The sequence below is a fragment of the Camelina sativa genome, chromosome 8 (assembly GCF_030686135.1).
Source record: "Camelina sativa cultivar CO46 ecotype springtype chromosome 8, ASM3068613v1".
In the NCBI taxonomy this organism is placed as follows: domain Eukaryota; kingdom Viridiplantae; phylum Streptophyta; class Magnoliopsida; order Brassicales; family Brassicaceae; genus Camelina; species Camelina sativa.
The window spans coordinates 25,764,677-25,786,983 of NC_141887.1; the positions used below are offsets into that span (position 1 = coordinate 25,764,677).

Sequence of the window (22,307 nt, forward strand, 5' to 3'; positions counted from 1 at the left end):
TAGCAAGTTGAAAAAGACCATATTTATTAAAAATGAAGTGAAGTGATCAACCATATTTGCGTTCTATTAAAAATGTGATATAAAAATGTGTAAAAAAAAAAATCTTTATGAAACAGCAAATTTAAACTTGAACCTTTTTGACAAAAAAAAAAAAACTTGAACCTTAAACTCTTCAGGTCTGTTATGGAGCAGGCCTAACGGGCCTGGGGGCCTTTCAAAACATCTCTGCATTGGGTGTTATACTAATTTGTATTTTATATTGTAAGCATAATTAATTAATTATTAATGATTCTAGGTGATTTGCATGACAAAATTAGAAAATCCAAATTCAAAAGGATATCAGTATAGTTTTCTTTCTCGGTTAATATTTAACATCAAGCGTCTCCAGGATTGGATACCCTGTCACATCGTGTGGTAGCAACAACTCTTCCATACTTGTCTCTGTCTGAAATCTTGAATGACCATACTTGTCTCTGTCTGAAATCTTGAATGATTAATGAATTGAGGAGAGGTGTCAATATTTATATGATTTGCTTTATTATTTACTCCCATTCCAACTAGGAACCGGGAAAGACCAACCAAAAAAAAAAAGGGAAACCAAATTAGATATTTATTAACAAGGATTTGCACGAAACGAGTAATTAAAGTCCGAATCGATTTTGTAAAAGTCTAATTTTTTCTTTTTTTTTTTTGATGGAAGAGCTAAGGCGACTGGAGAAGACTCAGAGTGTTGTATCAGCCATTACTTCTCACGGTTTGCTTTCTTCTTCTTCCGATTCAGCTTCTTCTTCTTCTTCTTCTTCTCGCTTCCTCTCCAATCTCGTCCTTTTCCTGGTAAACGATATAAAAGTCCCAAGTCTTTTCAAGTTTGAGATTTCTCCTCCGTGAAAAGAATCTTAATTGTTTTCATTCTTTTTTCAAGGTACGACCATGCGACGATCTCGATATTGATTCGAAACTGGCTCCAATCTATTGGCTCTAATCTATTGCTGTAAGTGTCATGGCCATCGGAATCTTCCCCATGTAATTGTTGTTCTTTTTTGGGGTCTGCAAAATCCAATCCTACACTCCAAAACATCGCCAACACGTGTGAGTTTTGAATCCAAATTAGAAGCACAAAAAAAAAAAAAAGAAGCTTTTGACTTTGGACTGGAGCTAACAGACTCACAAAAAACCTGGAACCTCTCTATCAACTTACCAACCACTGATGTCAACTACTTATAGACAAGAAGGCCAAAAAAGATGTGAAAAAATCAGAGTTCTATTATATACTAGATGTGTACCTTCAAAAGACATAGATTTGTTTTGCCTCCCGATTCTCGTCTACCAAGATTCAGCATTTTGATTCTTAAAGTACACAGCCTAGTGTTCAGTTTCAGCTGCAAGAGAATAAACAACTCCAATGCTTAAAAAACTCACATCTGCAAAAACCTCAGCATTCTGCTAAATTATTTGTCTTTTAAAAACTTTGGAAATACGAAGTTAATTACTCCAAAATGGGTTGGTAGTAGGTCTTTCAGAAAAATGAAAATGCAGAATAATTAGATGATGGCCAAAAAACTTTACGACCTCTTGACCACAAAAAAAAAACATGTCGGTAAAAAGTCTCTACGTGTCTTTCACTTGATGGCCAAAAAACTTTACGACCTCTTGACCACAAAAAACCATTATTGTGTACAGCAGTACAACAAATTTATCGAAATGGTTACTATAATGATATGAAAAACAAATAGTATATAGGAGGTAGTTGTTAGTATCGTTGCATGTGAAGTACTTTTATTCAATAAATTATAAAATATTTGAAGTGATTGTCGTATAAAATGAGAAATTTTATGTTTAATCCGAACTTCTGAAACATTTTCCGAAACTGGGTGTTATACTAATTTGTATTTTATATTGTAAGCATAATTAATTAATTATTTATTAATGATTCTAGGTGATTTGCATGACAAAATTAAAAAATCCAAATTCAAAAGGATATCACTATAGTTTTCTTTCTCGGTTAATATTTATCTCAAACATATATATATATATATATATATATATTGTGGCCCTGTTGTGTCAGTGACGTGCGACTTTTTTTTTTTTTTTTTTTTTTCAAGTTAGGTGGTGTCGTACAGAGAAGAAGAAATAAGAAAAATATAGATCTGAATTTTTTGTTAATGGCAATTTGATTGGTTTTGCGGATCTGTAAAATGAAAAAAAAATGAGAGTCGCTGTTGCAACTTGCAAGCAAAAACTTTGGATAAGAAGATCTGAAATTAAATTTACGAATAGATCTGAAAAAAATGAGCGATTGTCATTGCATTTAGACAAGTTTGCGACTACATACATCTTTGAACAACCAAAGCAACCGACAGTACCCACGCTGCATGGGCCATGACTTGTTAGATCTCGAGACCATATATATATTCCTCCCTCTATATATTTCGATTCTTTATCATATACATCTACATTCAATTCATTTATTAAACTAATTTCATATTTTTTCTAAAATTGAATTATACTAGCAAGTTGAAAAAGACCATATTTATTAAAAATGAAGTGAAGTGAACAACCATATTTGCGTTTTGAGATTGAAAAGTACAGGTACCAACAGTAGCGGATCTAGAAAATACTTTTATCGGTGGCACCAATTTTAAATTATAAAAACTAAATAAAATATTTAAAAATCATATCTTATAAATATACTATAAATAGTATCAACTCTTTACCATAGTTTTGCCGAGATAAAAAATACAAAAATATTTGAAATAAAAATAAAAAACTAATTATCATCAATTTTATTTTATTTCTATTAAAGTTGATTCAGGTAATAAATAAAACAATAACATAGAAACAAATTATTTGAATATAATATTTTGCGTCTAACGAGAAAAAAGAAAGGTGAAGAGTTATGCACATCTCAAATTTAATTTTTTGTTTGTAATACAATAAAAATATGAATTTGTAATATATTTGTGCCAACTAAATAGGCTTATAAATATTATTACAAGGAATTAGTGAGTCATTCCTTGTGGCAAATATTATTACAATGAATTAGTGTGCCAACTAAATAGGCTTATAAATATTACTTTACAAGGAAAAATTGGCTTATAAATATTATTACAAGAAATATATTTTTACTAACACAGAAGTCAAAGGTGAGTATAAAGTAAAATAACAGAAACATTCAATATATTTTTAGCAGGTGCATAAATATAAATAGCTCTAACTTCTAAAATTTTGACCATGGCAACTGCCCCACTTTACAGTAACGTGGGTCCGCCCTTGCGTACCAATCTGTAAAAATTGTTAAAAGTAGGTGCAACAAAACGAAGATATCTAAAACATCCTATATATCCTATAGATACGGGTTTTGGGTGTCTCTCTACAGACCGAAAAAATTTAAAAAAAATGGCGGCATTATCATCTCATCTCTTCTTAGCACTCCCTTCGATGCGTCTCCGTACACCTCCTCCAGCTGCACCAAACCGGAACCGAGTTCGTGTTCTTGCTAAATCATGCTCGGAGAACAAAACGCAGGTTAATAATCTAACTTGGCCTTTCTTCGTGCAATACTAATTTGTAGCAGCTGCATAAAAGTTTCAACTGATTGCTTCGACTTTGTTATTGTTTTAATTTTGCTGACTTGATTGGTCACATTCTCTAGTTGCTATTGTGTTAAAGAAAGAAACTTGACAAATCTGAGTATTTCCTTTTTGATCGATTGAAACTATTCCTACCTAAAGTTAGTTTTTTTTTCTTGCCGTTTTCAATGAACCCTAAGATTATATCACCTCTTTCAAAGTGTGCTGCTTTCCTTACGTGTAGATCTCAGTCCTAGAAGAGATATCCAAGTCACTTGATGAAGCTAAACCAGTCAAAACAAGCTCAGGTTTTACTACTTAATCCCCCTTTTGTAGTTATTATCTTTCGTTTTAGTTGAGATAATGATGTCCCAAACACATGTCAAATCGCTGTAATATGGTATTCTTAATGTGAACTTTGGGTGATTATTGTATTTCGATGCAGCAGAGCCCCAAAAGAGTAATGTGAAGAGGAGTGGCATGGACAATGTTGATCCTCACACATCACAGAAACACCAAGATGTCGTGGCAATGGTCGGGCTAGATGCAATGAAAAGAGCAAACTCTACACTTGAGGATTTCGTAAGTTTTTTCTTCTTACACAAATGCATTGCTGTTCTCTGTCTTGACTGGTTGAGTTGTGTAGATATCATATAAATTAGGAAGAATGAACTTGTTTCGTGAATCATGCAAGTGTTCTGTCTCATGCTTTCTGAATTTTGTTGTGTTAGTAACTGTCATATACATCCTGTTGCAGTTCAGGTCTTATTTCCTGTTCCATCGGTTGGATATTAACGAACCACAGTCAATATTCAGATATTTACCCGTGCTTTCATTCACAGAGAGTTACATATATCAGGTTATAATTTGTTCACTTCTGTTGTTTTCTTTGTTAAGTTAACGTGCAACTGCAACAATGAAAATGTAAGCTGAATCTAAGAAATTCAGATCTTTGTTTGTTTCTGTAGATTGATGTTCTTAATGAGAAGATAGTGAATATGGATGGAATGCTGAATCACGAGCTTTGTTTGAAGCGGATCCACTGAAGCCTCTTGAAGATCTGCTTGAACGTGAGGGTCTTTTGACACAAAGGTATTTCCTTGCTTCAACTTCTCCTTTTCTTCTTACTGTTTTATTAGGAAAGGGACAAACATAGACACTAATCGTTGTTAATTTGTTGCATGAATTAGAATACAACAAGAGTTTAAGTCAGGTGAAGAGTATTGGGCTTTAGAAAGAGAGCTTTGTCATGCTCTTTCAAACAAAGACAAGGTGTCTGCTTCAGTTTATATTGTTGTCAAACAATGTGATGTTTGTTTTTTTTGCAATACATTTTGCTCATGGTTTCCATCTGTTTCTTTTTAGATTTGTCTAGAAGATGTGATGAGAGCAATTCATTTAAAGTCTTTTGATTACCGGGTGTTGAGTCTTCTACTATACAAGTTGAGAGGAGAAGAGGTATTACATTGACGTGCCTTGTTTTTTTTTTGTTTTAATGTGAAGTCATAATCAATCTAAGAATTCCACTTGTAGTGTCTGATGCATATAGATTGAAATTGTATTTAATATATGTCTTCTCTTCTTTCTTTGGAACTTTGGAAAAGGTGAATGAGTTGCATATGGACTTCTCGTCAGTATCAGAATTCCTGGTGGAAATAGCAGATGATCTGTAAGTTTAAACCTCTCCATATATTCCACAAACACAAAGCTTGAAATCTTTCAGAATCTGAGTGGTTTTCCAACTTTTACTTTCGCAGGTTCGATTACGAGGTTAGGAAACCTTCTAAGAACTCCTCCATGCATGTGTCTGTCAGCATATGATCTTTACTGATGAGACTCGATCTGGTTTTCTTGTAGGACGATGTGCTTGAGAACAATTTCAATGTATTATGTATGTTTGTGGGAATGTTCGGCGCATCGAATGCCCCCACTGAACTGGTAAAAAGAAACATTAGATACTGCAATCAATCAACGTTTCTCTCTGAAAAATGTATCAAAAGCTCATTGGTTTGTTCTCACAGGCGAAGCAGATATCAGAAGCTGAAGTGAAGTATGAAGAGATAAAGAAATCCTTGGATCCACATTTGTCTTCAAAGTACCAAAGAAGCTGTGAAGAATCTACTAAAGCAGGTACCAAAAGTTAGATACAATATCTTTTCAAATTCGTTGTCATGGTTCTTGTAATTTAGACTTTCATCGAAAACGAGTTTGATCAGGTGGGAAAATATCTGGTAATTCGGTGGGAACATGGAATATACCGGCGGTTATCTCCGACGAAGAAGCATACCGAGCTGCTGCTCAACGGTGAAAAAAAAAAAAAAAGACAGTTGTTATAAATGTTGGGTTTGACAAAGTCTGAAGATGAATAAGTCAAGCGAATTTGAATAAGTAAACTCTGTTAGAGTCTGTTTCCGTTTTTTATTCCTGCAGTTTCTCTTTCAATTATTGTAAGGCTTCTATAAAAGCTGGAATTCTCTTTTGATTCTCTATATACCAAGTATTCAGACTATTCAAGCAAGTAAACTGTTCTGATTTCCTTTATCTGGTATCAGAGGAAAAGATAGTTTGAGAGGAAAAACATCACAAGAGAGAATGGGAGACGCTGGAAATAAGGGAGCAAATAATTTTTTAGAAACTAAGATAGTTTGAGGCAAATAATCAAGTTTACAAAAAAAAATGTCAAAGAAGAAAACCAAGTTTACAAAATAGAGACTAAACTCGGGAAATAACAAACACCGCCGCATGCAGCGAGTTTAGATGTGTAAGCAAAATCATAAGATTTGGTTTTGGGATCATGTGTTACCAATGCAACCCTAGATTCACGATTATAGAACAATAACTTGTCCTTGTCCAAAACAGCTAGAGGTGCGAGTGCCTTAATGTGCCACGGAAACAAAGACGAAGTGATAGTGAGATCTATGGAAAACATTTTCTTCCATGTCTTGTGGTCTGAATCATCCAACGACCAAATGACTTGGTTGGGCCATTTTTCCTCGGATACGCACAAACGACCCTTGAGGTTGCACATGACGATCTTGAATTCATCAGAGACATGGAGAAAGGGAGCTTTAGTCACGACTTGGAAAGTTTCGGTGTGGAGATCCATAGACAAAACCATAGTTTCGCCCTCTTGCGAGAAGGCAGTGAACCAATGAAGAGACCCATCTACGTAAACAGGAGCTTGGGTGTGAAGAATCAGATGAGGGGACGAAGGGACAAGGTACCTCCAAGCGTTTGTGGCGCCGAAATCAAAAACTTCACAAGTAGTAGCCTGGTCGTTAAGGCCTAACTCAGCGGAGTTATACAACCAAACATGCTTGTATGTGCCACTGGATTTGTCTTTACCAAATCCAGGAGAAGGGTATGGGACTTCAAACCACTCGTCTCTCTCTCTGTTCTCGGCAGCGACTAGTTGATAGTTGCATCTAGGGATAGTTCGATGCCAGCGAGTGGTGGGATTGACGACGATACTGGGTAGTCTAAAGAACTCGTAGAGGCAGATCAGACCATCACAACTAGTATTGCAAACGTCGTATGTCTTGTCCTCCCAAGGAGTAGGGATCTGAACAGAAAGTGATGACTGCACCACCAACGTTCTCATAGCTTCAAATCTTGGATCTGGCTGGTGAGCAGAAGGAGCATATAAGGACACCAAAAGCACAAGTGGATCTCTTGGTTGGCTTTGGCTACCATGGTGGATCAACTGCTTTTCTTTGAAAGAGGGGGTTCGGGTGGTAGATCTCCATTGCTTGGATACAGACTTGAACTTGAGGAGGGTTTTAACATCAAGCCTCTTCATAATATGATGCTCTATCACATCGTGTGGTATCAACAACTCTTCCATACTTGTCTCTGTCTCTGTCTGAAATCTTGAATGATTGAAGAATTGAGGAGAGGTGTCAATATATATATATATATATGATTTGCTTTATGTTACTCCCATTCCAACTAGGAACCGGGAAACACCAACCAAAAAAAAAAAAAAAAAAATTAGATTTTTAATTTTAATTTAAAATTGAAAGTTGAATTTGTTATACAAAACAAGGATTTGCACGAGACGAGTAATTAAAGTCCGAATCGATTTTGTAAAAGTCTAAATTTTTTTAATGGAAGAGCTAAAGCGACTGGAGAAGACTCAGAGTGTTGTATCAGCCATTACTTCTCACGGTTTGCTTTCTTCTTCTTCCGATTCAGCTTCTTCTTCTTCTCGCTTCCTCTCCAATCTCGTCCTTTTCCTGGTAAACGATATAAAAGTCCCAAGTCTTTTGGAGTTTTTTACACTCTTAGGTTTCTCCTCGCTGAAAAGAATCTTTAATGTTTTCATTCTTCTTTCAAGGTACAACCATGCGACGAACTCGATATAGATTCGAAACTGGCTCTGGTCTCTGAATTCCTACCTAAAGTTAGTTTTTTTTCTTGCTCTTTTCAATGAACCCTAAGATTATACCACCTCTTTCAAAGTGTGCTGCTTTCATTACGTTTAGATCTCAGGACCTTTCCTAGAAGAGATATCCAAGTCACTTGAGCTTGACGATGAAGCTGAACCAGTAGTCAAAACAAGCTCAGGTTTTAGTACTCAATCCCCTTTTTGTAGTTATAATCTTTCGTTTTAGTTGAGATAATGATGTCCCAAACACATGTCAAATCGCTCTAATATGGTATTCTTAGTGTGAACCTTTGGGTGATTATTGTATTTCGATGCAGCAGAGTCCCAAAAGAGTTATGTGAAGAGGAGTGGCATGGACAATGTTGATCCTCACACATCACAGAAGCACCAAGATGTCGTGGCAATGGTTGGGCTAGATGCAATGAAAAGAGCAAACTCTACACTTGAGGATTTCGTAAGTTTTTGCTTCTTACACAAATGCGTCGCTATTCTCTGTCTTGACTGGTTGAGTTAGCTAATCAAAGATAACAGGATCAGGTTGTGTAGACATACGAATTAGGAAGAATGAACTTGCTTTGTGAATTATGCAACTGTTCTGTCTCATGATTTCTGAATTTTTTTGTGTTAGTAACTGTCACATATCCTGTTGCAGTCCAGGTCTTATTTCATGTTCCATCGGTTGGATATTAACGAACCACAGTCAATATTCAGATATTTACCCGTGCTTTCATTCACAGAGAGTTACATATATCAGGTTATAATTTGTTCACTTCTGTTGTTTTCTTTGTTAAGTTAACGTGCAACTGCAACAATGAAAATGTAAGCTGAATCTAAGAAATTCAGATCTTTGTTTGTTTCTGTAGATTGATGTTCTTAATGAGAAGATAGTCAGTGAATATGGATGGAATGCTGAATCACGAGCTTTGTTTGAAGCGGATCCACTGAAGCCTCTTGAAGATCTGCTTGAACGTGAGGGTCTTTTGACACAAAGGTATTTCCTTGCTTCAACTTCTCCTTTTCTTCTTACTGTTTTATTAGGAAAGGGACAAACATAGACACTAATCGTTGTTAATTTGTTGCATGAATTAGAATACATCAAGAGTTTAAGTCAGGTGAAGAGTATTGGGGGTTAGAAAGAAAGCTTTGTCATGCTCTTTCAAACAAAGACAAGGTGTCTGCTTCAGTTTATACTTTATATTGTTGTCAAACAATGTGCTGTTTGTTTTTAGCAATTCATTTTGCTCATGGTTTCCATCTGTATCTTGACAGATTTGTTTAGAAGATGTGATGTGAGCAATTAATTTGAAGTCTTTTGATTACCGGGTGTTGAATCTTCTACTATACAAGCTGAGAGGAGAAGAGGTAGTACATTGATGACGTGCGTTGTTTTCTTTTTAATGTGAAGTCATACTCAATCTAATTCCACTTTTAGTATCTGATGCATTGGAATTGTATATGATATATGTCTTCTCTTCTTTCTTTGGAAAAGGTGAATGAGTTGCATATGGACTTCTTGTCAATATCAGAATTCCTGGTGGAAGTAGCAGATGATCTGTAAGTTTAAAACCTCTCCATTTATACCACAAACACAAAGCTTGAAATCTTTCAGAATCTGAGTGGTTTTCAACTTCACTTTTGCAGGTTCGATTACGAGGTCAGGAAACCCTTGTAAGAACTCCCTAACGTCATCACGATCTCTACTGATGAGACTCGATCTGGTTTTCTTGTAGGACGATGTGCTTGAGAACAATTTCAATGTATTACGTATGTTTGTGGGAATGTTCGGCTCATCGAATGCCCCCACTGAACTGGTTAAAAGAAACGTTAACTACTGCAATCAATCAAACGTTTCCGTCTGAAAACTGTATCAAAAACTCATTGGTTTGTTCTCACAGGCGAAGCGGATATCAGAAGCTGAAGAGAAGTATGAAGAGATAAAGAAATCCTTGGATCCACATTTGTCTTCAAAGTACCAAAGAAGATGTGAAGAAGCTACTAAAGAAGGTACCAAAAGTTAGTTACAATATCTTTTCAAATTCGTTGTTATGGTTCTTGTTTAGACTTTAATCAAAAAGGAGTTTTGAATCAGGTGGGAAAACATCTGGTCATTCGCTGGGAACATGGAACATACCGGCGGTTATCTCCGACGAAGAAGCATACCGAGCTGCTGCTCAACGGTAAAACCCAAAAAAGAAGAAGACAGTTGTAATAAAACCGGGATTTAAGTTAAGGTTGTACACCGGAGTAAACCGGGAAATTTTTTAATTGTATCCTTGACCGAGACAAGGAATAAGTGACGAAAACATTATTAGGCCGTAGTAGGATCTTTTCTGACTACATCTGAACCGTCTAAAGTACAAATAGGGTAGACGAGTTGTGACCGAAAGTATCAAAAGGAGACAAAAGCCCTTGACTCTTTTATTATTGGATCATGTAATAAAAACATTTTCAGTTTTTTTTTTTTTTTTTGGTATTTCTCCGGCGGTCTCGTTGTCTTACTGTGAAAGTGTGAAAGTCTTCTCTTTCTGAAGATTTATATATATATTTTTATAACTTCAATTTATTTTCTGAAATAATAATGTTATAAGGAAAAATAAATGAAATGCGACAAATCAGGTAACGTGGAAAAGGATAGTCACTGATCGAATCGCGCGGTTCCGCGGAACGTTAGTTTCACAGCCTTCCTTTCGTGTATTGTTTATTTTCCAATCTCTTGTTTCAACTTTATATATATTGATTTGATTGATATTTTAATTCTTTTTACAAAAAAAAAAAAGGATATGGCCAAATTTCACGGGTTTAAAAATATTCTCTGTTTTTTCTCTGATCAAATAAGCTTTTTGTGTTTTTTTTTTAACTTGTTTAAATTTACTCGTTTATTACATTTTATATTTTCAAGAGGTAATACCAAAAAGTCGATGGTGGCAATAAATTGTAACCAAAATTCTCCAGTGTTTAATGATTCATCTAATGGTCCATGGACCATTCCAAAATTGTACTACTCCTTTCAATTATCGTGTCTATTCAAAACACTCAGCTAATTTTTTTTTAAAAAGTAATAATTCTAGTGGTTACTTGTACTGTACTTTTTTATTCAAACCAAAAAAGAAGTATAAAAGAATCATTACTTTCAGAAGAACTAATATTTTCTAAAAATGATAAAAATGTCACATAAAGTACTAGATATACGAATAGTAAAATGTATTAAAAGAAGGAGAAAACGATACTGCGAAAAAAATTGTTGGAAAACAGCAGCAGAAAGAGACATGGGATTATATAATACTCCAAGAAAGGGCACAGATGCTCTCTCTCACATTTAATTACATTGTAAGATTTGTTCAACTTATTTAATTGAATGCAGTCAAAAATGTGGCAACCTTCTACTTCTTCGTCTTCATTTATTGCTCTTGGTAAGATCTTTACCTCTTTTTCTCATTTTGTTCAATAATCAAACCTCAGTCAAACTTGTGATGTTTACTACTATTACTACTCAGTAATTTCTCTATTCGTTTTACTATTTTCTGATGATAAAAGGAAACCCCATTTTCCCTATTCGTTTACTATTTTCTCATGTTAAAAGGAAACCCCAATTTGATGTGTCAGTAAACTAGATACTTACCTGTGAATAAATATGTCATTCAACTCTCTTTTTTAATAACCATTGAACATTCCACTCAAACAATTGGATTATTGGGAAAGCTAGCTTTAGTAATGAGGTTTGGAACCACGAAGCATTTAAGTGTATACCAAAAAAGAAGCATATATATAAGTCCAAACATCTTTGGTATTATCAAGCATGTTGGCATGTTGCTACGCGATAATGTTTCGTAGTTCTAATAACCAACATTAACAAAAATTCAAAGTACAAAATAGTGCATGTTTTGTATCAATACAAAGATCTAAAAAAGAACTGGTCAGAAAACTATAATGAACAATGCAAATAGGTATCCAAAAACAAAAAGAAATGAGAAAAAAAAAAAAAGAATAAATGAAAAGAAAAGAGAAGAAAGATTTGAAGTGACACATAGAAAGAAGGCTACTCTTTCTGAGTCCTCTCCTCTCTGATATGTATCCTCCTATTCTGTCTCTCCCACTCTGTCTTGTTCCTTTCACTCTCCTTTTCCTATTACTATTTTACCCTCCTCCTTCTCTCCCCTTATCTCTCTCTCTCTCCCCTTAACTCACTCATTTAACTTCTGATCCCAAACTCTTCCCTTCTACTTCATCTCTCACTTCCTTCTCTCTCTGTTTTTATTTTAAAAACAAAAACAAAGTCTTGAAATTTCAATAGACCCACATGAAGTTTCCTCTTGTATGGTAATTCTTGAATTCAAATTAAAAAAAAAATGTTTGCTATTTACAAAACTTCCTCTCTTCTTATTCTCTTTCTCTTTGTTCTTCTCATCACTCCACAAGTCTCATCTTTTCTTCAACCCGTCCAACCTCCGGATCCTCCTCAAGTAATCAAACTCATCTTTCTCTCAACTCAATTCCCCAAACCAAACAATCTTTCTCGTTTGATTTGATCTAAAGCGTTTTTTTTTTTTTTTGCTTTTTTGATATATTTTCAGGTAGCTTTGATTGAAGATAAAGCAAGATTAGGATCTACACCACCAAGCTGCCACAACAGATGCAACAACTGCCATCCTTGCATGGCTGTTCAAGTACCCACTCTCCCTACTCGCTCCCGGTTCACACGAGTTAACCCGTTTTCCGGTGGATTCGTACGACCTCCTCCTTCGTCTCTAACCACCGTTCTTGATCAGTACTCTAATTACAAACCTATGGGATGGAAATGTCATTGCAATGGCCACTTTTATAATCCTTAAAAATTCATCTCTCTGGTTTGTGATCTCTCCCACCCCTACTCTGTTTACTTTCTCTTTTTGTTCTTTCTAAAAAAGAAGTTTCTATAATTGATAATTTTGGATTTTTGGGAGCAGAGGTGTGTGTGTTCTTTGGATTCTTTGTAAATGTACGGCTCAATTTGTAAATAATCAAAAACTCTATGATTATTTTGAAATTATATTTTTTGGAGAGACAAATACTACTACTAGCCTGTGTAACTACTTTACTTGCGTCATTCATTTCTTTCAACATTGATTTAATCTTTCTTTTGATTCCTTAACGTTTGCATGTTCACAATTTATTTCATCAGCTTTTTTACAGTTTTTTTTTTTTTTGTTATTATTATTACTGACAGAACCGAACCATTTAGGCTTGTAATTATTTATAACCAAATTACTTCACAATTTCATTTAAATTAATTTTGGAAAGTACTGAATTTAGATTTGATTTGAATGGAACAATACACTGTCAAAATTGATTAATCAATTTTGTCTCACCTGCTTCACTGCCCTACACGTCACTGTTTGAGTCTCCTTCTCGTGAATCCTCTGTAGACCCTTTATCTAAGTAAAGCTTAACTTCGTACAATTATTTACATTACTTTTTTTAAGTTTGCTTCTTTGTACTTATGTGTATCAAAAATAATTATGTACTTATCAATTAACAAAACAACTATGTGTATCAAAAACGTTTTGACCAAGATTGTGTACGAATGGGTAAATGAAGAGTTGATGTTGAGCCCAAAAAAACAACTGTGTATCGGTTAATAATGAAACAAAAATACCTATTTTAATCTTCACAGTGATTTTAAACTTGAAGTGGTTTGTTTTATTGAAATATTTTATTTTTATTAATGTAACCAACAGTGAGTTTTTTAATCGGACTTTTTAGTTTAGTATTATACTATTATTACATGTAATCGGCAGCAATAGCAGAGAGAGTGTTTAAGAGTTGTTGAGGTTTGGAGAGCATCAGCATGTGATCTCCTCCGTCGATCTCGTAGACTTTGGAGACGTTGAAATTATCAATCATCCAACGAATGAAATCGCAAGGAATGGCTTTGTCTTCACTACTCATTACGTAAACTCGTTGCACCGAACCGTAACCTTCCTCGCTAAACTTTTCTTGCTTTGATAGATCCTCTTGGAAAAATGACCCTTGTCTATGCAACATTTTTGCCAGCTCGTAATCCTTCACATTAACCATCTATAACTTATAGTTTCAACTCCTAGCACATTGTATCTCTAGCTACATCTGGCTGGGAGACCGGGACTAAATTAAGTTTGAATGTAGATTTTATTTGTTGTTTTGGCGTAACAAAATTTGAGTTTAGTCGGAATCGTACCTCGATAGGACAGTTTTGGTAAAGACGAGTCTTCATGAATTTTGGTCCCATCTTCATTAAACCCATTGTCCCATTCCTTGTTTGATGAGAAGAAAACTCACAATCTTCCAAACCTCCAGGCAGCTCCATATACTTTGTTATAATCAATTAAGTGGAAAAATAATTTGCATGGTATTGAATTAGTAGCTAGGTAGAATTATAAAAAGTACTAGTATCACAAAATATATTTTTTTGTAAACCTTATCAAGAACGTGAGAGGGCAAGTGGGTTGTGTCGGGCAAGAAGGCGTTGAGGAACACAAGAACCTTGATTTTCGCAGGAAATATGTCGGCGGCTAGAGCAATGTTGATGCCTCCGAAGCTGGATCCAACTAGAATCACCCGTTCATTCTCTGGAAGAGATTTGAGGGTTTCGATCAACGGTTTGGAGTATTCGTCGAAGGTGTTAACGGCCTGGATTGGTCGTGGGTCGATACCGGAGGCGGAGAGTTCGACAGCAGTGACACGGTGGCCGGCGGACTCAAGGAGAGGCTTGAGCTTGTACCAGATCCATGCTCCGTGAAAAGCGTTGTGAACTAACACGAAGTGATGCTTTCTCTCCATAAGTCTCGATCGACGTTTTTTTTTGGTGTCTTGTCAGTTGTGAGTTCTTGCTTGATTTGAGAATAGTTTATATGACGTTATTATATTTTTGGATAAAGTTCATATTCGTTACGTATGTTATGACAATGATATATGTCGAGTGCTTTTTATCAAGTTACGTATTATGTTGTGACAAAGACACATGTCGAGCTCATTGAAATAGAAAGAGGTCGTATTTGTTCATACTTCGAGTTTCATTGGGTTCGACTAAATATATCGTCAGTTGTGTGTTTGATAGATTTGACAACCTACGGACTTTTAAATAAGGAAATTTTATACAACTAAAATACATCATGTTTGCCCTAAAGTCTTTCTCTCCGGCACAAAACCCAAGGCACCGCTCCTTCAACGAAATGGTTTGTTTCTTCCGGCGATGCTTCTCCGTTAATCTCCTCTCCTGACTCGTGTTTGCTAACGTGTGTTCTCTCTTTGATGGATCTTCTTTACCGTTTTCTGGCGAGGTTTTTCATAGGAGATGATTTCCTTGATTCTGTCGACTTCGAGCCATTCTCGTCACTTACCGATGTCTTCGGTCGCCTTCCTCGTCCTGAAGCCCCCTCGTGCACCACCGCCAGAGCCTCCATCTCCGCTGACGCCACCGGAACCACCAGACCCACCGGACCCTCAGATCTATTCTTCCTTTGGTGAATCTCTTGTCCAGCCGCTGAATCTCACTTCCTTCAGAGCAAGTGATTCGCTCAACATCCTTCTCTCCTCCGCCATACCTAGCTTCTGACGCCGGCGAAGCCCCTTCTCCTTCCGACCATTGATGCTTCCCATTGAGCCTCCCTTTGCAAGTTGGGTTGCCCTCACCTTACCTCCCCCGATATTCCCCCAGGTATGCTCTCACTCTTCCTCTAACTCTTCTAAGATGGGAAGGTTTGTGGCTCTGGTTTTGTGGAATTCGGATGTGGCTCTAATGCTGTTTTTCAGCACCCTTATTACTTTGATGCGATCATTTACCGCAGTATGCGGATTCTATCTCGATTTGGCTTTGTTAAAACTTGTCTTGTGCCAGCTTGGACAAAGGCCTTTGAGTTTAGACAACCGACCAGTTCACCTGGTTTATCGGGGCTTTAGTAGCTCTCATATCTCCTTAATGGAGCCTTTTATCCTCCCATATACTTCACTTGTGTTTAGTGGTAGTGTTACAGGGATTATTGTGTTAACCGTTCTGCTTGAAGTAGACGCGGGGATTGTTGTTCAAGACTGTTCTCGTTCAGCTTTTGCTGACTGTTTAATGTTAGTGTCTTTGGAGGCTTTGTTTCCTCCTCCTTATGGTTTCAGCAAGGACTTCATAACTAAAGAAGTTTGCTTTACTGGATGCTCTTGGTTTGATGCTTCTTTGGCTGAACTTCATCTTATCTTCCTGAAATTCCCCCTTGTTTGGAGGGGTTTGGATGCTCGTGACTCGTCGGTATCGCAAGGTTCCTCCTCCCGGATGATGGTCCCCTCTACCTATGTCGTAGAGTTTGTAACCCTTTGGGTTATTATGGATGCGATCTATCAAGAAACTGTTGAGATTGTACTTGTTTGTTGGTCTCTTATGTTCTCTTCTTATGATTTGTATCTTGTCTATCCCTTGTTTTACTATCTTTTGATGGTGTTTTTTTGGCATTTGTTGCCTTCATTTCCTTTGCTTTGGATGTACTTTCTCCTCTATTAGAGGTTGAGACTCTTTAATTTTAATGATAATGAAATGTTTGCCCAAAAAAAAAAAATACATCATGTTTTAGAAGATTTTAAATATATTATTGTATATGAGAATAATGGACTAACACATGTAAAATTTGGCTGTCGCCTGTCGGTATCGGCGATTATGTTGTTGTGGTCAGAGATAAATCACCGTTGAATGCTAATTCTGGCGTGCTACTTATTAAACTAGTCTCTTAAAACCACCGCGGCTGCGTTTTGCGTCATGGTTTCCACCTTTGAGCCTAACCAAGACTGTAGCCAGCCCATGGACCGTCTAACAAAGTGACTAGCTAGTGAGTCTTTTAGTTATGTTTCCTCATTGTATATAGTATGGAGGGCTTTATTGATTCATTGAGCTTTCCCTTAAATTTTTAATGATTCGATGACCTTTTTTCATTAGTCTGCGAAGACAAAATCATAAATAAAAAAAAATCTTATGAAAAGACCATTCCCTTACTATATATCTCTCGGAAGCACTACACAATTAAAGACAAAAATAATACAGTAAAAGAGAAGACTTGACGTTGGTCGTTGCCTCTTATTATTAGGCTTGGTGTTGGTGAGTAGGTGTTTTCTTCACATTAGCTAAATAAATCTGCGTAACAAAAAATGTCGTAATTAATCAGCATATTAGTTTTAAATAATGACACTCGAAAACATCATTATCAAAGTCAATTAAATTAATTTATAATTACAAGTTGCACGCAGAAAAAGCAGTTCCGTGGACCAAAACATTAGCGAGAGTGATAATTGCGATTTGCCAAACGCAAACAAAGTCTACAGAAGAATAAAATCGAAAGAGACAAAGAGCTTTTCACTTCCTCTTTTTTTTTTTTCCTTTCTTTTCTCTGTTTTGTTCTCTCTTTGGTTTGTGTTTCTATTCCCCCGGACTGAATCTTTCCAGCAGCCAGAATTGTTTCCTTTTTTTTTTTTGGAAGTTACTTCTTTGGGTACGAGGTTCTTCTCTTCTTCGATTTCTTATGAAGTTTGACAAGATTGGTCACTGATCATGTTCTGGGGGAATTGAGCATGTTCGTGGTTATAAGCAAGCATCCGTTTGACTCTTTTTTTTCCTATGTAAAGTCTCAACCTTTTCAAAATAGTGGACTTTTATCCTTATACCTAATTTGAATACCGGAAAGACTTATTTTTTTTTTTCAGCTAATTTTGGTTGAATTTAGAATATTTTTGATTCACAGCTTCTCTCTGTTATGTGTCAGATCCAGTTAAAGTAAGAAAAATGTGTTTTTTTTTTTTTTTTTTTTTTTTTTTTGTTTTGGTTCTAAATTTCTAATGTTATTAAATGTGTCTTGTAGATGGAACCAGCTCAATTTAATGAGATGAGATGAGATGAGATGTTCAGCTTGCATAAGATGGCTTTGGCTTTTACTCTGTTGGTTTTTGCCTGCTTATGCTCATTTGTGTCTCCAGATGCTCAAGGTTATGTTAATGGCTCTGTTCTCTCATTTCTTAGCTTTTCTTGTGTAGATTTCTGAGCTTGTCAGGTTCCTTTAAACATTTATGAGACTAACTCTCTGATTCTTTGCTTTTCCGATTCAGGGGATGCACTGTTTGCGTTGAGGATCTCGTTACGTGCATTGCCAAATCAGCTAAGTGACTGGAACCAGAATCAAGTTAATCCTTGCACTTGGTCCCAAGTGATCTGTGATGACAAAAACTTGGTTACTTCTCTGTAAGTTTTAATGATGACTCTGAATTAGTTAAATGTTGTTTTCCAAGTGTGTGTGGGAGATGATTTTATATTCATGGCATTTGTGATTTGCAGTACGTTGTCAGACATGAATTTCTCTGGAACCTTGTCTTCAAGATTAGGAGTACTAGAAAATCTCAAGACTCTGTGAGTGTCCTAGATTTTGACCTCTCTTTTTGTATGATATCTCCTAGAAGAAGTATAACTTATTTTGTTATGAACATTTCGTCGTTGTTTTTGTATGCAGTACTTTAAAGGGAAATGGAATTACGGGTGAAATACCAGAAGACTTTGGAAATCTGACTAGCTTGACCAGTTTGGATTTGGAGGACAATGAGCTAACTGGTCGTATACCGTCCTCTATTGGTAATCTCAAGAAACTTCAGTTCTTGTAAGTAGTTCTGCCTCCTAACGCTGTTAAATCTTGGACATGTTTTAAAACATACATAGATAAGGATCACTCATGTTTTTGTTCACCGTGTATGGGTTAAACAGGACCTTGAGTAGAAACAAACTTAATGGGACTATTCCGGAGTCACTCACGGGTCTTCCAAACCTGTTAAATCTGTAAGTTACTGTACTCCTTGTATATTCTTATCATCTTTTGTTGGAAGTGTTTTATCTTAATTTCATTGTTTGAAACTACGTTTGTAGGCTGCTTGATTCCAATAGTCTCACTGGCCAGATTCCTCAACGTCTTTTTGAGATCCCAAAATACAAGTATGTTTGACTACTTTAGGTTAAATCTGAAATTTTCATTTCTTTAGCTGTAATCTGATCTGGTTCTAATCGCCTATAGTTTCACGTCAAACAACTTGAATTGTGGTGGTCGTCAACCTCACCCTTGTGTATCTGAGGTTGCCCATTCAGGTAACTACATTACTTACCGCATTTTCTCAGTTTTCAACTGATTCAAAAGTGTGTGAGAATTCTAAATCTGCTTGAAACATTTAATCTATGGTGATAGGTGGTTCAAGCAAGCCAAAAACTGGCATTATTGCTGGAGTTGTTGCCGGAGTTACAGTTATTCTCTTTGGAATCTTGTTGTTTCTGTTCTGCAAGGATAGGCATAAAGGATATAGACGTGATGTGTTTGTGGATGTTGCAGGTCTGTGATATACGTACAGGGAAACCTTTCTTATGCATTGATATGCACATTTGTGGAAGAAAGAGTTTATAATCTTCAAACTTTACTATTGTTTCAGGTGAAGTGGACAGGAGAATTGCATTTGGGCAGTTAAAAAGATTTGCATGGAGAGAGCTCCAATTGGCAACAGATAACTTCAGCGAAAAGAATGTGCTCGGACAAGGAGGGTTTGGGAAAGTTTACAAAGGAGTGCTTCCGGATAACACCAAAGTTGCTGTGAAGAGGTTAACGGATTTTGAAAGTCCTGGTGGAGATGCTGCATTCCAGAGAGAAGTGGAGATGATAAGTGTAGCTGTTCATAGGAATCTACTGCGTCTTATCGGTTTCTGCACCACTCAAACAGAACGTCTTTTGGTTTATCCCTTCATGCAGAATCTAAGTCTTGCACATCGTCTCAGAGAGCTTAAAGCTGGCGACCCGGTTTTAGACTGGGAGACGAGGAAACGGATTGCCTTAGGAGCAGCGCGTGGTTTTGAGTATCTTCACGAGCATTGCAATCCGAAGATCATACATCGTGATGTGAAAGCAGCAAACGTGTTACTAGATGAAGATTTTGAAGCAGTGGTTGGTGATTTTGGTTTAGCCAAGTTAGTAGATGTTAGAAGGACTAATGTGACAACTCAAGTTCGAGGAACGATGGGTCACATTGCACCAGAATATCTATCCACAGGGAAATCATCAGAGAGAACTGATGTTTTCGGGTATGGAATTATGCTTCTTGAGCTCGTTACAGGACAACGCGCAATTGACTTTTCGCGTTTGGAGGAAGAAGATGATGTCTTGTTACTTGACCACGTATGTATGATCGAATAATCCCACATCGAAGTAGCTTCTCTCAAGCTTTATATACCATAATCTTTTTTTGGTGTTTTTTGAATTGGACAGGTGAAGAAACTGGAAAGAGAGAAGAGATTGGGAGCAATTGTAGATAAGAATTTGGATGGAGAGTATATAAAAGAAGAAGTAGAGATGATGATACAAGTGGCTTTGCTTTGTACACAAGGTTCACCTGAAGACCGACCAGTGATGTCGGAAGTTGTAAGGATGTTAGAAGGAGAAGGGCTTGCAGAGAGATGGGAAGAGTGGCAAAACGTGGAAGTCACGAGACGTCATGAGTTCGAGCGGTTACAGAGGAGATTTGATTGGGGTGAAGACTCTATGCATAACCAAGATGCCATTGAGTTATCAGGTGGACGATGACCAAACCTCAAAATCTTGATTTTACTTGTAAAGTTGCCAACTTCACATTTTTTTCTTTTGTTCTTCAGTGAAGTAAGAGTAAGATCAAGTGTATTAATCTTGTTTTGTTGTTTCACGATGTATCTTTGAACTTAGAATAAAAATCCTCCTGTGAAAGAAAAAGAACTTTTGATATTTTTGTTGACTTTTTCGTTGACCTAAAAAAAACCTTTTTTTTTGTCGTCTTTTAATGCCAGGCCTTATTACATAGTTGTCCTTTATATGGGCCTATTAATGGATCTCTTGTTTATAAATTTTAGTATATCTGTATTCTAACATAAAAAAACTTATTTGTTATTGTAGTTTCTAACAAGTTAAGTTATATACATAAAATAGAGTAAAAAATAAACATGTTTAACCATTTCTAAATTGAGTTTCATAATAGAAAATGTTTTGAAGTACATTTTGGGTTATGCTCTCGAAGTTTTGGTTATTTAAATTGTTTTATTTACAACATTAACCCCTAACTATTTTTCTAAAATAACAATTCCTGAAAACTCATTTAATAAAACTATTTAAATCGACCTAATTTGATATATTTATTGCCATAAATAGCTTGACAACATCTATACATTTCGATTTTACCAAAAACAACTTTACGCATTAAATTTTTAATCCCATAAAAATCTCCAAACCTATTTTAATAGATCTTTAGGGACTGTATGATCTCTTAAATTTAAATGACACAACTGAGTTTGAGTAACAAATGATTACAATCGCAATAATTATTATAACGTTAATAAAGGTCATAAAAACGAGAACCCAACTTTAAAAACTCAATAATCGGGTATATTTAACTTTAGCATAAAAAACATTTAATATAATATATAACGTGTTAAGAAACTGAATATTATTATGCGATAATGTTATCAACTCAAATAGGAAAACACTAAAATCTCTCTTTTATTGCTACGGATCGTAAACTCCTTGCTCATCAAGCATTTTCCATGTATAAATATCAACTTCACAAACAAAACACAACGCACAACCAAAACCACTAATATGACGGTTTTGAAATACGGGTTAAACCACTAATATGACGGGTTGTTGTTATATAGCGGGACATGTTATTAACATGACGGTTTGAATTAACATTAGTATAAATATAAAATATTATTAATTCGATTTTGAAACACGGGTTAAATCTTTCTTTAATTATTTGGTCAATACCACTAATATAAGAATATTAGACATATTAAATCATGGTAATTTAACTAAAATTTTGTAAAACAATTAAATCATTAGTAAAATTATGACTTAATCCGACAATAGCTTATAAATTACATATTTATGTATTGATTTCCCCTATTATTGTTCTAATAATTGACAATCCAAACAAAATTATTATTTAATTAAACAAAACAAACTAAATATAAAAAACAAAAAAAAATAAAATATTATTATTTTTTAAAAAATTGTTACGGCACCTTAAAATCTAGTTACATTGAATATGAATAACCAGTTATTAACATACATTATTCATTGACAAAAAAAATCCAAACATGATCTATTCGGATACGGATGAGAGTAGAATACGCTAATAGCACAAGATCTTTTGCCCAAGACGGCAAGCCTCAATTTAAAGAGTCAATTCAACTTTTAACGAAGATTATTAAAAAAAAAAAAAAGGACTCAAAGAATGATTTGATTTCTAAACCTAATGAGATATCACTTTATCTGACTGACATCACATACTTTCGTCTTTTAAGTTTTAATTACTAGATA

General features: G+C 35.5%; 4 protein-coding genes, 1 long non-coding RNA gene and 3 pseudogenes across 13 annotated transcripts; 5 read left to right on the top strand and 3 right to left on the bottom strand.

Annotated features, from left to right (window-relative positions):
- Positions 1-520: 520 nt before the first annotated feature.
- LOC104708065 (uncharacterized) lies at positions 521-1,554 on the bottom strand. The gene is made up of 2 exons (XR_754734.3): positions 1,284-1,554; positions 521-1,062 (listed from the first exon to the last, which is right to left on the bottom strand). It is a non-coding gene; the product is annotated as an uncharacterized LOC104708065 (long non-coding RNA).
- Positions 1,555-3,295: 1,741 nt separating this feature from the next.
- On the top strand, positions 3,296-6,087 carry LOC104708068 (uncharacterized; annotated as a pseudogene). Its single transcript, XR_015564324.1, has 12 exons — positions 3,296-3,525; positions 3,814-3,877; positions 4,015-4,151; positions 4,327-4,428; positions 4,538-4,661; positions 4,760-4,841; positions 4,935-5,027; positions 5,174-5,238; positions 5,327-5,339; positions 5,427-5,507; positions 5,591-5,699; positions 5,786-6,087. The product of XR_015564324.1 is annotated as an uncharacterized LOC104708068 (transcript).
- Positions 6,088-6,181: 94 nt separating this feature from the next.
- On the bottom strand, positions 6,182-7,604 carry LOC104709853 (F-box protein At5g10340-like). Its single transcript, XM_087462737.1, has one exon. The coding sequence runs from the start codon at positions 7,411-7,413 to the stop codon at positions 6,268-6,270; it is 1,146 nt and encodes a 381-aa protein (XP_087318863.1). The 5' UTR covers positions 7,414-7,604; the 3' UTR covers positions 6,182-6,267.
- LOC104708067 (uncharacterized) lies at positions 7,548-10,429 on the top strand (annotated as a pseudogene). Its single transcript, XR_015564325.1, has 12 exons — positions 7,548-7,807; positions 7,906-7,971; positions 8,054-8,135; positions 8,274-8,410; positions 8,609-8,710; positions 8,820-8,947; positions 9,046-9,127; positions 9,226-9,318; positions 9,446-9,510; positions 9,598-9,767; positions 9,852-9,960; positions 10,046-10,429. The product of XR_015564325.1 is annotated as an uncharacterized LOC104708067 (transcript).
- Positions 10,430-12,157: 1,728 nt separating this feature from the next.
- On the top strand, positions 12,158-13,016 carry LOC104708069 (EPIDERMAL PATTERNING FACTOR-like protein 1). The gene is made up of 2 exons (XM_010424554.2): positions 12,158-12,416; positions 12,528-13,016. The coding sequence occupies exons 1-2, from the start codon at positions 12,303-12,305 to the stop codon at positions 12,783-12,785; spliced, it is 372 nt and encodes a 123-aa protein (XP_010422856.2). The 5' UTR covers positions 12,158-12,302; the 3' UTR covers positions 12,786-13,016.
- A 610-nt stretch (positions 13,017-13,626) lies between these two features.
- LOC104708070 (alpha-hydroxynitrile lyase) lies at positions 13,627-14,810 on the bottom strand. Of its 3 annotated transcripts, none has more exons than XM_010424555.3 (3): positions 14,389-14,810; positions 14,150-14,281; positions 13,627-13,995 (listed from the first exon to the last, which is right to left on the bottom strand). In XM_010424555.3, exons 1-3 carry the CDS (start codon positions 14,749-14,751, stop codon positions 13,714-13,716), a joined length of 777 nt encoding a protein of 258 aa, XP_010422857.1. In that variant the 5' UTR covers positions 14,752-14,810; the 3' UTR covers positions 13,627-13,713. The 3 variants fall into 3 exon arrangements, with proteins under 3 accessions (XP_010422857.1, XP_087318865.1, XP_087318864.1); XM_087462739.1 differs by having other exon boundaries at positions 13,627-14,058; positions 14,389-14,809; XM_087462738.1 differs by having other exon boundaries at positions 13,891-14,062; positions 14,389-14,809.
- Positions 14,811-15,238: 428 nt separating this feature from the next.
- On the top strand, positions 15,239-16,456 carry LOC109125980 (uncharacterized; annotated as a pseudogene).
- Positions 16,457-17,037: 581 nt separating this feature from the next.
- LOC147940473 (putative LRR receptor-like serine/threonine-protein kinase At5g10290) lies at positions 17,038-20,717 on the top strand. 5 transcript variants are annotated; one of them, XM_087462733.1, is made up of 12 exons: positions 17,192-17,562; positions 17,647-17,716; positions 17,802-17,925; positions 18,046-18,178; positions 18,272-18,343; positions 18,444-18,587; positions 18,692-18,763; positions 18,851-18,916; positions 18,996-19,066; positions 19,164-19,304; positions 19,402-20,138; positions 20,229-20,717. In XM_087462733.1, the coding sequence occupies exons 3-12, from the start codon at positions 17,841-17,843 to the stop codon at positions 20,541-20,543; spliced, it is 1,836 nt and encodes a 611-aa protein (XP_087318859.1). In that variant the 5' UTR covers positions 17,192-17,562; positions 17,647-17,716; positions 17,802-17,840; the 3' UTR covers positions 20,544-20,717. The 5 variants fall into 5 exon arrangements, with proteins under 5 accessions (XP_087318858.1, XP_087318860.1, XP_087318859.1 ...); XM_087462735.1 differs by having other exon boundaries at positions 17,685-17,716; XM_087462736.1 differs by having other exon boundaries at positions 17,201-17,562; positions 17,667-17,716.
- The last annotated feature ends 1,590 nt before the right edge of the window (positions 20,718-22,307 follow it).

Coding starts and splice junctions, on each gene's coding strand:
- LOC104708069 (XM_010424554.2), top strand. CDS start 12,303: ATGTTTGCTATTTACAAAACTTCCTCTCTTCTTATTCTCTTTCTCTTT. Junction 12,417..12,527: donor AACCTCCGGATCCTCCTCAA/GTAATCAAACTC, acceptor ATATATTTTCAG/GTAGCTTTGATTGAAGATAA.
- LOC147940473 (XM_087462732.1), top strand. CDS start 17,841: ATGTTCAGCTTGCATAAGATGGCTTTGGCTTTTACTCTGTTGGTTTTT. Junction 18,344..18,443: donor CTAGAAAATCTCAAGACTCT/GTGAGTGTCCTA, acceptor TTTTGTATGCAG/TACTTTAAAGGGAAATGGAA. Junction 19,305..19,401: donor TGTGTTTGTGGATGTTGCAG/GTCTGTGATATA, acceptor CTATTGTTTCAG/GTGAAGTGGACAGGAGAATT.
- LOC104709853 (XM_087462737.1), bottom strand. CDS start 7,413: ATGGAAGAGTTGTTGATACCACACGATGTGATAGAGCATCATATTATG.
- LOC104708070 (XM_010424555.3), bottom strand. CDS start 14,751: ATGGAGAGAAAGCATCACTTCGTGTTAGTTCACAACGCTTTTCACGGA. Junction 14,282..14,388: donor CCTCTCACGTTCTTGATAAG/GTTTACAAAAAA, acceptor ATTATAACAAAG/TATATGGAGCTGCCTGGAGG. Junction 13,996..14,149: donor ACCAAAACTGTCCTATCGAG/GTACGATTCCGA, acceptor GTTAATGTGAAG/GATTACGAGCTGGCAAAAAT.